This window comes from Eumetopias jubatus, unplaced genomic scaffold (assembly GCF_037043125.1).
Source record: "Eumetopias jubatus isolate StellerSeaLion01/CBP00866 unplaced genomic scaffold, mEumJub1_p1.0 scaffold_7, whole genome shotgun sequence".
NCBI classification, from domain to species: Eukaryota; Metazoa; Chordata; class Mammalia; order Carnivora; family Otariidae; genus Eumetopias; species Eumetopias jubatus.
Window position 1 is genome coordinate 10,196,346 of NW_028274813.1, and position 14,163 is coordinate 10,210,508.

At 47.7% G+C, this 14,163-nt stretch overlaps 1 protein-coding gene across 1 annotated transcript; it reads left to right on the plus strand.

The window, feature by feature from the left end:
* Nucleotides 1–3,121: 3,121 nt before the first annotated feature.
* SERPINA9 (serpin family A member 9) lies at nt 3,122–13,656 on the plus strand. The gene is given in 5 exon segments (XM_028103576.2): nt 3,122–3,640; nt 9,748–10,025; nt 11,935–12,082; nt 13,455–13,606; nt 13,608–13,656. Coding segments are annotated over 5 exon segments (1,011 nt in total). The 5' UTR covers nt 3,122–3,256.
* The last annotated feature ends 507 nt before the right edge of the window (nt 13,657–14,163 follow it).

Here is a 14,163-nt window from a genome sequence, read left to right on the forward strand (position 1 = left end):
ATTGAGGAAGCTGAGTAGGTGAGTGACACATGAGCTTTGCATCTAGAAAGCTCCACCTGTGTGCGGTGTGGATGCGTGACCCAGCCGGGAGCCCAGTGGGGAATTGAGCAGGGGAGAGAGGGTGAAATGTGGGATAAGGGCAGTGGCCCCCCCGGCAAGAGGGGCCCAGGCAGGGTCAGGTGCAGGGAGGACAGTGTCCCTCTCTTCGAGATGGGCAGAGCCCATGGCAGGACTCACCGTCCATCCCCAGCCACAGTCATGTCACAGCAGGGAGGCAGTGGGGGGCCTCTGTGGGAGACAGAAGGGGCAGCCATGAGAGGAGAGGAGTTGGGCATGGGGAGAGGCCAAGTGCAGAAGGAGGTTGGATTTTAAGAGCTGAATGAGTAAGCTTTCGTCAGAGCTCTTCCTCGAGCGTGAGGATCGGCCCCTGGAGGCCCATCGCCATAGAGCCCTTGGAGGCCACCTCCCTGAGGCCCAGAGAGAAGCAGCGGCTCGCCTAAGGCCACATGGAGGCCAGGGCCACGAGGGGCCAGGACACTCACTAGAGGACTGCCTGAAGGGCTACTGGTCCAGGCCGGTCTCCCCTGCTCAGCCCAGGACTTGGGGCATGGACTCAGACGCCCTCTGGCCAGGCCGTGTCTGCTCGTGGGGGTGTGGATCCTCTGGGAGGTACAGCCAGCATTAGCAGGTGCCCCGGGAGCCCCACTCCCATCCCCACCCCCCCGAGAGGGATACAGTCCCCCGCTGCCCTGCGGCATCTCCCTTCTCCCTCCAGCGTGGCTGGCATTCTCTGCCCTCAGCCCCGTCCCTTCCCGCGGTCAGGAATTCCCAGGGGCAGGCCTGCCCCTTCACCCTGCTTCCAAGTGAGGGACACAAAGCACAAACAGCCACGAGGGAGAAGCGGCTTTGACCTCGGGCCCTCTGCAGGTCCGACACCGTGCTGGGTGGCACACAGGGTGTATTCCTTCTTCCTCGGGGCCACCCCCTTTCACAGATGGGGCGGGAGTTGGGGGGCAGTGAAGCCAGGCCTCGGAGGACAGGATGCAAGGCTGCCATTCTTTACCGAGATCGTGGCCGTGCAGGAGCGTGCTGGTCTTGCCGGGGCTCTGGCCCCTGGCTGACTGGCGAGCTCAAGCACTGCTCCTGGGAATGACAGGCCCACCGAAGAAAAGTTAAAGGTCTGATTGGCTTTACTAAATGACGCGTGACTCGGGCAGCAAACAGAGGGGCGCTCCGAGGAGGTGTACAAAATGGCAAGTCTTCATAGAAGGGGGGTTTGGCAAGGATGTTATTGGCAAACGAAAGAGATTGTTCCAGGCCACGCGTTTTGCCCTAGAGGGAAAGGCAAGGGGTCTTCCCACACAGATGACCTCATCTCCCTTGGGGGGGATGGAGGGTCCACGTGGCCGACTCACTGGCCTGATGGAGAGATTCCTGACCGACTGCGTAGAGGCGGAACCTGCAGTTGGATGAGGTTTTCAGCCCTGTTGGGAATTCGGTGTAAGTGAGAGCATGTTGGGCCGGTGATTTCCTCTTTGACACGACCCCATGCTAACCCAGCAGGTCCCTCCGCCCGTCAGAGCTGTCCTTACAGACCCCACGTTCTCGCACGGCGTCCTGAGCACCCTCAGCCTGTCACGGGGTTCATCAAAAAGGAGAAACTCGGGCTTTTCGTCCCAAGTGCCTCTCCCCTTCAGTCCCTTCCACGCTGGTGTAAAGGCCCTTGCATTCGGGCCAGTGCACCAAGCTTCTCCAGCCGCTCCTGCACGGGGTACTGCGCCCGGGGCAGGGGGAGCAGTGCAGGACATGCGTGGCTCCCAGAACAGTCCTTGGAAATTCCTTTGGAATGGAGGTGCTCCTCTGCATCCCCTCCGTGGATCCCACGGGCAGAATCAAGTCTGCACCTCCTGCCGGTGGCCCCGTCTCTGCAGCCCGCCTCACACTCCCCTGCCTACAAAACAAAAATCACCCTAGATAAATGGCAATGGGGACAGAGTTGCAGTTTCCCAAAAGAATTACTCATTTGGCAAAAAGATTCTTTCTATAGTTCCTTCTGATCAAGTATTACTTAATGTACATAAATTGAGTTTCAACCAAGAGGTTGTTGGGAATGTGGCTATGATCTTAGGACTGTCCTGACGGAGACCAGTGACCTCATCACACTCGATCCTCTGAATAACTAGATAAGGTACAGACCATCCTCCCAGAGCAGAAAAAGAGAACCAAAGTCCAGGGAAGCTAAAACTTGCCCATCGTGAGCATCAGAGTCGGATGCAAGCCCAGCCCTGTCCCGCTCCCAAACGACCGGTATTTCCACCTGCCACCAGCTCACTTAATCCAAAATGCTCCTGGTACCTCAGTCTAGCCGGATGAGGCATGCAGGGGGCAGGCGGTGGAGGCTAGAGCCAGCAACCCACCAGCAACTAGGCACCTGTGCTCAAGGCCCCCGAGGACCGCGGTCCCAGGACAGCCTGTTGAGGGACATCGACATTGCCAGCAAATGCCTGTGGCTAGGGGTGGGCAGCCACGGCAAGGACATGATCAGTTCGACACAAAAGGGACCGAGAACATCTGGAGGGATCTCTGAGGGGGGAGAGGACACCCGTGGCTGCGAAGACTGGGACTTTGCGGTCTGGTTCCACTGTCTTCCTTTCTGAACAAGAAGCCTACGAAGCAGAAACAGCAAAGAGCGTGGGAGCTGAGATTCAGGATTTAAGACCTGACTTTGAATCCCAGATGGAACACAAACTAGCTGGGTGGCCTGAGCTCAATGACACAATGTCTCTGAGGCCTGTTTACTTGTTTGTAAGCTAAAGACAACAATAATACCAGCATCTCCTTCGTGAGAGCCAATGAGATTACTTGAGTGAACTGCCCTGTTAACTGTCCCTCATGTCCCCATTCTATCTCGAACGGGGTGGGGTATTGCAAGATCTCCGATTCGGGGGCCAGGCGCTTGGCTCACCTTCCCTTGATGGTTCTTTCCTCTCTTGCAGACTTACTTCGTTCCAAAATGGCATCTGCCTTTTATCGAGTGTTCCTCATTGTCAGCATCTGTGCTGCAATCCACTGTGTGCCCCCACCCAGGGACCCCAGCAAAGGATTCTCCTGCCTGTCCTCCCCAAGGAGCACTGCCGCCTCCGGGCTGTCTTCCAGCAACACCAACTTTGCCTTCCGCCTATACCGGAGGCTGGTTTTGAAGACTCCAGACCAGAACGTCTTCCTCTCCCCGCTGAGTGTCTCCACTCCCCTGGCCATGCTCTCCCTTGGGGCCTGCTCAGCCACCAAGACCCAGATCCTCCAGAGCCTGGGGTTCAACCTCACACATGTGCCAGAGCCCGCCATCCACCAGGCTTTCCAGCACCTGCTCCAGTCGCTCAGAGCCCCCAGCAAAGACCTGGACCTGAGGATGGGGAGTGTCCTCCTCATCAAAAAGGAGCTGTGGCTGCAGACAAATTTCTTGGACAACGTCAAGAGGCTGTATGAGTCAAAAGTCTTTTCTACAGATTTCTCAAGCACCTCCACTGCCCGGGAGCAGATCAACAGCTATGTGGAGAAGGAGACAGAAGGGAAGGTTGTAGACTTAATCCAAGGTCTTGAACCTCTGACGGTCATGGTCCTCGTGAACCATATTTTCTTTTTTTCTTTTTTTCTTCTTTTTAAAGATTTTATTTATTTATTTGAGAGAGAGAGACAGAGAGAGCACATGAGAGGGGGGAGGGTCAGAGGGAGAAGCAGACTCCCTGCCGAGCAGGGAGCCCGATGCGGGACTCGATCCCGGGACTCCAAGATCATGACCTGAGCCGAAGGCAGTCGCCTAACCAACTGAGCCACCCAGGCGCCCGTGAACCATATTTTCTTTAAAGGTAAGGCTCTGAGAGGTTGATTTTGACTTTAATGTTGTTTCTTTTCCCCCCTCCCCCCAGTTGAGTAAGCAAGCTAAACAAACCCTAGATGGCACAGTCAGGTAATGGGAAGCCTCACTTTGGACCAGGCGTGTTAACTGGCTGGCGGCATGACTGTGGCTACATCCTGTTTCCTCTCTTAGCTTCAGTTGGTCGATTACGACGGGGGCTCGTTCGGCTCTGACTTTGGATAGACTGGTTATGTGCCCTGAGGGGCTGACTTTGGGCTCAGTGGGCAGTCCATGGGGAAAATCTTCTGGAAAGGAGATTGTGAGTAAGGGCCTCATCTCTTGTTACCAGCAGCTGCCCTGGTTGCCTCCCGAAGGTTTCGAGGAGGGACACAGAGTTCTCTGACAACCCAGCTTCAGAGGCAAATCCAAAGGCCAGAGCGCTTTCAGAGGTGTGGAAGTGCAGACAGGCCAGGGTGACTGCCATTCACATCCCCCGGGCATCCGTCTGGAGCTTTACAGTTTACAAAAACACTGTGCTGCAGCAGAATGGACATGGGCTTTGAAGTCAGACAGCCCTGGGTCTGAATTCTACGTCTGCCCCTTACTTGCTCCATGATCCTGGGCATGTTGCTTTGAAAGATCCATCGTGTATTGAGTGCCTGATGTGTGTGAGTCTCTGTGCTAACCGGCTGGATGGTGATAGGGCCAACTTTAGCAGAATCGTCACGGACACTACTGTATCATCCCTCTGTCCTTCCCCTCTCTCTCCTTCCCTTCCCTTCTCCCTCCTGCCGTTCACCCCTCCCCCATTTATCTTTCCCTCTATCTGCCCATTCACCTTCCCACCCATTTATCCATCCATTCCGTACGGAGGGAGGGGAAGGGAAAAGAATTAATATGCCGTGAGCCCCTTCCAAGTCTCCTGAGCTCGATATACGTTGTTCCATTTAATTTAACCTTATTTTTTTAATTGAAATATTATTCACATACTGCAAAATCCACCAAGTTAAATTGCACAATTCAGTGGGTTTGGATTTTGGTACATCCACAAAGTTGTGCAAATACCTCCACTATGTAATTCCAGAATATTTTCATCCCCTCAGAAAGAAACTCCCTGTCCATGAGCACTCACTTCATTTCTGCTCTTCCCCCAGAAATAAGTATTTAATCTACTTTCTGTCTCTATAGATTTGCCTATTCTGGACACTTTCTATAAATGGAATCATATAATACGTGCAAGGATTTGTGTGGACATAGTTTTCAATTCTTCATACCGAGGAGCATGCTTGCAGGATTGTATGGCAAGAGTGTGTTTGGTTTGATAAGAAACCGCCAGACTGTCCTCCAAAGTGGCTCTACTATTTTGCATTCCCACCAGCAGTGTGTGAATCCCTGTTGCTTCACATCCTAGCCAGCATTTGGTGTTGTCAGTGTTCCAGATTCGGGCCATTTGAATGGGTGTGTTGTGGTTATTTTAATTTGCATTTCTCTGATGACATATGATATGGAGCATCTTTTCATGTTTATCTGTCATCTGCATATCTTCTTTTGTGATGTATCTGTCAAGGTTTTTGGCCCACTTTTTAAAAATTAAGTTATTTGTTTTCTTATCTAAGTTTTCAGAGTTCTTTGTATATTTTGGATAACAGTCTTATCAGGTGCATATTTTCTCCTAGTCAGTTGCTTGGCTTTTCATTCTCTTGACATTATCTTTCACGGAGCAGAATTTTAAATTTTAATGATGTTCGGCTTATCAGTGATTTCTCTCATGGATCATGCCTTTGGTGTTATATCTAGAAGTTATTGCCATGCGCAAGATCATCTAGTTTTTCTCCTCTATTATCTTTTAGGTGTTTTATAGTTTTGCGTTTTACCTTTAGGTCTGTGATCCATTTTGAGTTAATTTTAGTGAAAGATGTAAAGTATGTGTCTAGATTCTTTTTTTTCTTTGCATATGAATGCCAGTTGTCCTAACACCATTTGTTGAAAAGACTATATTTGCTCCACTCCTTTGTGCCTTTATTCCTTTGTCAAAGATGAGTTGACTATATTTACGTGGGTCTATTTGTAAGCTCTCTTTTTGTCCCATTGATCTATTTGTCTATTCTTCACCGATACCACACTGTCTTGAGTACCATAGCTTTATAGTAAATCTTGAAGCTGGTTATTGTCAGTCCTCCAACTTTGTTCTTCTCCTTCAATACTGTGTTGCCTATTCCGGGTCTTTTGTTTTTTGATATAAACCTTAGTATTCGTTTGTTAATATTGATAATATAATTTGTTAGGATATCTATGGGGTTACATTGAATCTATAGATCAAGTTGGGAAGAACTGACATCATAATAATATTGAGTCTTTCTATTCATGAACATGGAATATCTTTCCATTCCTTTAGTTCTTTGATTTCATTCATCAGAGTTTTATAATTTTCTTCATATAGATCTTATACATATTTTGCTAGCGTTATACCTAGGTATTTTTTTGGATTCAAATGTAAATGGTATTGTGTTTTTAATTTCAAATTCCACTTGTTCATTGATGGCATATGGAAAAGCATTTGACTTTTGCATATTAACCTTGTATCCTGCAACTTTGCTATAATCACTTACTAGTTCCAGGAGTTCTTTTGTTTGTTGACTCTTGGATTTTCTACATAGACGATCATGTCATCTGTGAACAAAGACAGTTTTATTTCTTCCTTTTCAATCTGTATACTTTTTATTTCTTTTTCTTGTCTTATTGCATTAGCCAGAACTTCCAGTAAAATACTGAAATGGAGTGGCTCTAGGGGGCATCCTTGTATTATATCTGACTTTAGTGGAAAAGCTTTGAGTTTCTCACCATTAAATATGATGTTAGCTATAGGCTTTTTGTAGATATTTTTAATCAAATTAAAGAAGTTTCCCTTTATTCCAAGTTTACTGAGAATTTTTATTATGAATGGGTGTTGGATTTTGTCAAATGCTTTTGCTTCATCTATTGATATGATTAATTTTTCTTGCTTAGCTTCTTGATGATGGATTACATTAATTTATTTTCTTTCTTTTTTTTTTTAAAGATTTTATTTATTTATTAGAGAGAATGAGAGATAGAGAGCACGAGAGGGAAGAAGGTCAGAGGGAGAAGCAGACTCCCTGCTGAGCAGGGAGCCCGATGTGGGACTCGATCCCGAGACTCCAGGATCATGACCTGAGCCGAAGGCAGTCACTTAACCAACTGAGCCACCCAGGCGCCCCAACATTAATTTATTTTCAAATGTTGAACCGGCCTTACAAACCTGGGATAAACGCCATTTGGTTGTGGTATATAATTATTTTTATACATTATCAAATTTGATGGCTAATATTTTGTGGAGCATTTTTGCATCTATGCCCATGACAGATATTTGTCTGTAGTTTTCCTTTCTTGCAATACCTTTGTCTGATTTTGGTATTAAAGTAATGCTGGCTTCATAGAACTAGTTAGGAAGTATTTTCTCTGCTTCTATCCTCTGAAAGACATTGTAAAGAATTGGTATAATTTCTTCCTTAAATGTTTGGTAGAATTCAAAAGTGAATCCATCTGGACCTGGTGTTTCTTGCTTTGGAAGGTTATTAATTATTGTCAATTTCTTTGATAGATATAGGCCTATTCATATTGTTTATTTCTTCTTATATAAGTTTTGGCAAATTGGAATATCTCATCTAGGTTATCAAATTTGTGGGCATGGAGTTGTTCATAGTATTCCTTTGTTTTCCTTTTAATGTCCATAAGACCTATGGCACTGTTCCTTCTTTTATTTTTGATATTAGTAGATTGCTTGGTCCATACTTCCTTCTTATGTCTCATACTTTTTTCTTTTGTAAAAGCTGGATTTTTAAAATTACGTAATGTGAGGGCTCCTGGGTGGCTCAGTCGGTTGAGCGTCTGCCTTCAGCTCAGGTCATGATCCCAGGGTGCTGGGATCGAGCCGCATGTCGGGCCCCCTGCTCAGCGGGAGCCTGCTTCTCCCTCTCCTCCCCACTTGTGCTCTCTCTCGCTATCTCTGTCACTATCTGTCTCTCTCTCTCTCTCAAATAAAGAAATAAAATCTTAAAAAAAAAATAAATTTACGTAATGTGACAACTCTGAAAATCAGATTCTCCCCCTTCCAAGGACTGATTGTTTTTGCTTGTTGCAATAGTTGCTGTTTGTTTAGTGATTTTTCTGAATTAATTATTTAAAGTCTATACTTTGGGGCTCCTGTACTAAGCATCTGCCCTCAGCTCAGGTCATGATCTCAGGGTCCTGGGATCGAGCCCCGCATTGGGCTCCCTTCTCAGCAGAGAGCCTGCTTCTCCCTCTCCCTCTGTCTGCCACTCTGCCTGTCTATGCTTTCTCTCTCTCTCTGTCAAATAAATAAATAAAATCTTAAAAAAATATATCAAGTCTATACTCTGTGATGTGTGGCCACCAAAGCGTCTTCTTGGTTAGTTAAGTGGTTAGCTATGATTGGGCAGAGATTTCGTATGTGTCTAGAATAAATAAATCCCCTAGTCTTTGCTGAGGGCTTTTGTGTGCATGGTGGAGTGTGCCATCAACTCTCAGCCAGGCAGTTTATAACTCTGACTCAGTCTTCACTTCCTGTCTATGCAGACCCTCAAGGTCAGCCATAAGTAGGAACTTACAGCCTTCTCATATTTTTTCTCAAATATGCATATATAGCTATATACATGCACACAGCCTCTAAATGCCCAGGATATAGTCGCACTTTCCAAAGCTCCTATGCACATCTTATTCCTCAGCTTTTCCTTTCAGAATTTTTGATCACTCTGTGGTTTGTCCTATCTATTATCCTCATCCAGACAACCAGGAAACTAAAACACTTGCCTATAATTGTTTCTAACAAAAACTTCCAACCCCCTGGGAAGAAGGCTTTGAGCACTGAGTGAGCACCAATCAACCTTGTAAGTGGGGTCTTCCAGATAACTACCAGAGAGGTCAAGTAATAGTAATTGTTTGAAAATGAGTCTTTGAAAGTTTTTCTCCTGGTGATATTGGGAATACAGGCTGCTATTTTTCAAGGCTACTGCAAAGCTGGAGAGTAGAGGGTGGGACTGGCACAAATTAAAATAACCATGAAGTTGACTGTTCTTATTGAGATTCAGCCATTTTTCTTGAATTAACTCTCCCCGGGTTGCTGCAAGCCTTTGGCTAATTTCCAGAGTTCCAAAAAAGTTGAATCTGAATATCTTTGCCAGTTTTTCTCATTGTCCTAAAGGAAGGGGAAATATACAGCGGTCCTTACTCTGTCAGATGCCACCCCTGCCCCCAGCCTGTTCTGTTAACCTTTTTGATTAATCTGTTGTTTGCCCCAACTATTATCTACAGCCTTAGGCAGCTGCACAACTTATCACCACCTGTGACTGTTTTTACTAATTTCCTCTGACGAATGGGCTTTTTGCATTGGTTGAACTCCAAATCAGATCAAATACAGACAATTTTTCAAGTGATGCCTTCCAGGGAAGCACAAGACAGGTCAAATAACAGTTTTTTGGGAATGAGTCTTTGAAAAGTATTCAAGCCCTATTTTTTCCCCTTCAGTGGCTGCCAGCCTGCTGGCTTTCATTGCAAATACAGGCTATTATTGAAGAGCCAGGACAAGAGAAATGGAACTAGGGCAAGTTAAAATACCACAAAGCTCACTTTCTTACCAAGATTTAGCTGCTTCCCTTTAATAAACTATTCCCTAATTTGCTGAAAGAGTTCGGTTAATTTCTAGAGTTCTAAGGAAGTTAATTCAGACCATTGTGGGTGGTTGTCTCATTGTTTTTATGGAGGAGAGAGTTTTCAGAGATCCTTACTTCATCATTTTTGCTGTCTTCACCTCATTGACTATACTTAGACCTAAAGACCTCTCTTTTCTCTTTGTGCTAGCCAAGTGGGAGAAGCCCTTTAACCCTGGATATACGAGGAAGAGCTCCCCATTCCTGGTGGGCAAGAGGACCACTGTCAAGGTCCCAATGATGCACCAGGGAGAACAGTTTGCTTTTGGAGTGGATTCAGAGCTGAACTGCTCTGTGCTGCAGATGGACTACAGTGGAGACATGGCGGTCTTCTTTATTCTCCCTGGCCAGGGCAAGATGAGGCAGCTGGAACAGGCCTTGTCAGCCAGGACGCTGAGGAAATGGAGCCATTTACTCCAGAAGAGGTGGGAATCTGTGTCAGTCTCCTTGGGTCTGAGGCGGGTGGTGGGGTACCTCCAAGGATGGGGGGAAAGACCGTGATAGCAGCTGTTGAATGCCAACTGAGCACCTGCTGGATAGGGAACTTGGGGCTGTGGTCTCACTTGAACTTCACAATCACCTGACAGATGAAGAGCGCTATCACCTGCATCCGCAGGCAAGGAAGTAGAGGCTCTAAAAGGGGAGGTGAATTGCCCAAGGCTACTATGTGGCTAATATGTTCCCACAACACTATTATGTCATTGTCGCGATTCCCTGCTAGGAGAACTCACTCTAGCAGCCAATCGGATATTAAATTTCCATGGAATGATTCCATAAAAATAAACAAGCAAAAAAAGCACTAATGCTCACCTAGAAAGTGAGGATAATACTATTACTCAACCCAGAAGTTGTTGAAAAGATAAAACAAGTTACCATTTATAAAATGCTTAGAACAGTGCCAGGAAGAGCGTATGCATTCGATAATGTTAGCTAATAGGTAAGATTATTATTCATTCTGTAACTATTATGGAGACTATCAAAAGGATATTAACCATAAGATTAAAAAGAATGTCAAAGTCTTATGTATAATCTCTTGGCAATATTTTCTTGGCCTTGTCGGTACCATTCCAAGGTGCCCACAGCCAGGAGGAGACAAAAGACAGGATCAGGGATAACTGTAATTCAAGTGCCCCACTGATCAAAGATCAGTGCCCCAGCAGAAGGCAGGCAGTGCGCTGAGGAGCTTCTGAGCAAAGAGAGTTCGCTTTCAGCCGGGATCCACAGAAGGCTTCGCGGAGGTGGTGCATTTGAGTCAGGAGCATAGGTAGGACGTGAGGCTACAGATAGGACATAAAGGCTTGGAAAGGAAGCAGCGCCGGCAAAGAGGCGTAGCTGGGAATCAAGGAACACTGTAGGATGCTTCAGAGGTTTCCTCTCTGACTGCAACCATGGTTGGACAGAAGAGGCAACACAGAGGCTGGGGCAGGGGCACTGTGTGAAGAGCTGCAGACAGAGCAGGAAGGAGACGGCCAGGCCAGCGCAGGAGACCGTAACAGGGAAGAGAGAGCTGTCCACTGTGCTAGATGCTCACCGATGAGGACGTCAGGGTCCATCCAGCACTTCTGTGCTTTCATTTCTGTGACTTACCAAGTACATGACCTCGGGCAAAGTACTAAAACTAACTCTTAACATCTTTAAAATGGAAATGAAGTTCATGAATGTGCCTGGGACGGTGCCTGACACATAGTAAATGCTCAGTAAATGTGGGCTATTCATTCTTCGTTCAGGGAAAACATTGCAGAGGAAGAAAAAAAAGTTATGCTGAACTCCAGGGTTGTGCTGTCCATCTACTAGCCCCATGTAGTTATTTAAATTTAAATGAATTAAAATTAGTGAAACTACAATTTTTTTCCCTCATTGGCACGAGCCACATTCAAAGCGCTCAAAAACCACAGGCTGCTCGTGGCTAACCTACTGGTCAGCACAAACAGGATATTTCCAACCTTGTAGAAAGTTCTACCGGACTCTGCTGCTCTCAGCACTTAGCAGGGTTTGTCTCAGGAAGGGCTGGGGGAAATGGCAGACACGCTTCCATCCCTGCCTGGTGTCCCCCATGGGTCACTGGCACAGGCTCCCTTGCTAGGCCCCCGTCTGTGCTCTGTCCCTACTTTAGTACAGGGCCCCGTTCCTTCTTATTCATCTACGGGGTCAGAGCTGCTCATCCAGGGGGCTTACCTCCAGAGCAACCTGGGTTGGTTGTCTGGGATGTGTTGACTACTTTAGCAGCAACCAGTAATAGCTAGAAGAACAGAGTCTCCCACAATGCCACCCAGAAGCAGAGATAGAGACCAAGGGGCTTGCGACCTCACCTTTTTCTTTACCCCGTCTCCACAGGTGGGTAGAGGTGTTCATTCCAAAATTCTCCATTTCTGCCTCCTATGACCTGGAAACCATCCTCCCGAAGTTGGGCATCTGGGATGCCTTTGATGAAAATGCTGATTTTCCTGGAATCACAAGGAGAGACTTCCTGCAGCTTTCCAAAGTGAGTTGGTCCATGAGAACATTTGCTCGAGCTGGAAGGGCCTATAGCGACTGGCTAATCGAGCCCTCACATCTCACTGATACGGAAACATAGACCCCGAGAGGCAAAGTGACCTCTCTATGGCAGAAGTAGGGCTGAATTTCAAGGGTGCCAGGCCTGTGGCTTTATGGCCATCATCCCTCTGATACACAGGCAACTTTTATTCCTCTTCCAACAAATACTCCTAAGATCCAACTACCGTCCCTTGAAAATCAGGCCTCTCCTGGGAGGGCAACAATTTTACCTCGAGACCTATTACAGATGAGCAGGTGCCCACCTGCCATTCGACCTCACCTCCCTGAAGCCTAGGGCCTCACACTGAGGCCTAATTGGCTGCCCATGGGCCATTCGTATCCTGTTGATGCGCTGTGTTTGGCCTGCAGTGTTAAAAAGAAAAAGAGAAAGCCAATTTCTAATATGTAGGATATTGTACCTCAAAGTAGAGATTTCTGATTGTCTTGAAAGAAATCACTGAGTCCGGTTCCCACACAGCAACCATGAGCCCAAACCCCTACATGGCATCCATCAGCTGGAGCTGAGCCGTGAGCACCCCTTTTAGTGAGAGGGAACCCTCCAGGTACCCCGTGTGCCCCCTGCTCTTACGAGGGGTCTGGTCCTTGTCTGCATGGGGGTTTCTGATCCCTGACTGAAAAATGTGTCTTGGTAGTAGATCAGAATGGTCAGAAGTGGTGCTGGGTCACTGAAGGGGGCCTTTGTCACTGGTGTCGGGGGCAAGAATACAGAGGTCCCAATGAAATATGCTGAGAGTAGCAGTCCTTTTCCCAGTATGTGTTTATGTGCACATATGAACAATAACGACTGAAATCGTCTGGAGTTCTCAGGCCCCCTGAAGCTTGGGAGGACATGAGCTCCTGGTGAAGTCTCTTCGCTAGAAGACCCAGAGGGGATCCAGTATATAATAACACCGCCCTGCGTCTCCAGGGCAACGGCGCGGTAATACTATGGTTCTCATACTTTGCGTGATCTCCTTTCATTCACCCCATTAACTTGTGGGAAATACGCCATGACAATGACCCTTTCAGAGATTTGGAAAGTGAAGCCAGGATCCTCTAAGTAATGTTTGCGACAATAAAGTGGCAGAACTGGGACTCGACCCTAGGCATTCTGGTGCGCACTTGTAACCTCCCAACTCCACATGTAGGGGCCCAGTTGACCAGTATCAGCGGCAGTTGCCCACCCCATGCCCGGCATCGGGAGCAGTGAGCTGGAGGCCCCTGGAGGGGGGCATCACTGTCCCCAGGCAGAACCCGAAAGCTCAGTGAAGTAGAGGTGCCTCCATGGGGACCGCTGGCATCCGTTTTTCCCTTGGCAGGCTGCCCACAAAGCTGTGCTGGACATCAGCAAGGAGGGCACCGAAGCCGTAGCGGCCACGGCCCCCAAGCTCACAGTCCGCTCCAAGGACGGCCCCTCTCACACCGTCGTGCGCTTCAATCGGTCCTTCCTGCTGCTGCGGATCAGCAGAGCCAGAGGCCATCCCCTTCCTTGGGAAAGTTGAAAATCCCATGAAATTCTAGGTGGAAACCTCCTGCGACGGAGTCCACGTTGAAAACACTCAGGAAATAAACCATGTTGTGATGATCCCGGTGTGACTTGAGGACGTGTCTCCCCGGCTCTGAGGGTTCCACCTGACCCCAGCAGAGCTGCATTTGCTGCTGGGGTGTCCTTGTGGGGGCTCAGTCAGTAAAAGTCAGTAGAGATCCGGGTCACAAACCCCCAGTCACAAAGCCTGTTCACTCCCCCCACCCCCACCCCAGGCACTGCTCTCTTCTACAAATCCTCCCTGGTGACTAGCTTCATGGATGTTTCTGGTGGGCATATCCCCATTCCTCGAAGCCCCTGGGAACGGTAGCCTACAGGGCAATCACCTGTATTGCAGAGTTATAGGAAAAAAGTCAATAAACCCAAAATGAGGATTCGGCCAAGAACAATGCTCCCACACGCCTTCAGGGTCCAAATCTGATCATGGTTATGGGCTAACTCCCAGTGGCCAGGTTGTCATGATGTGACATTTCAGGGGTTGA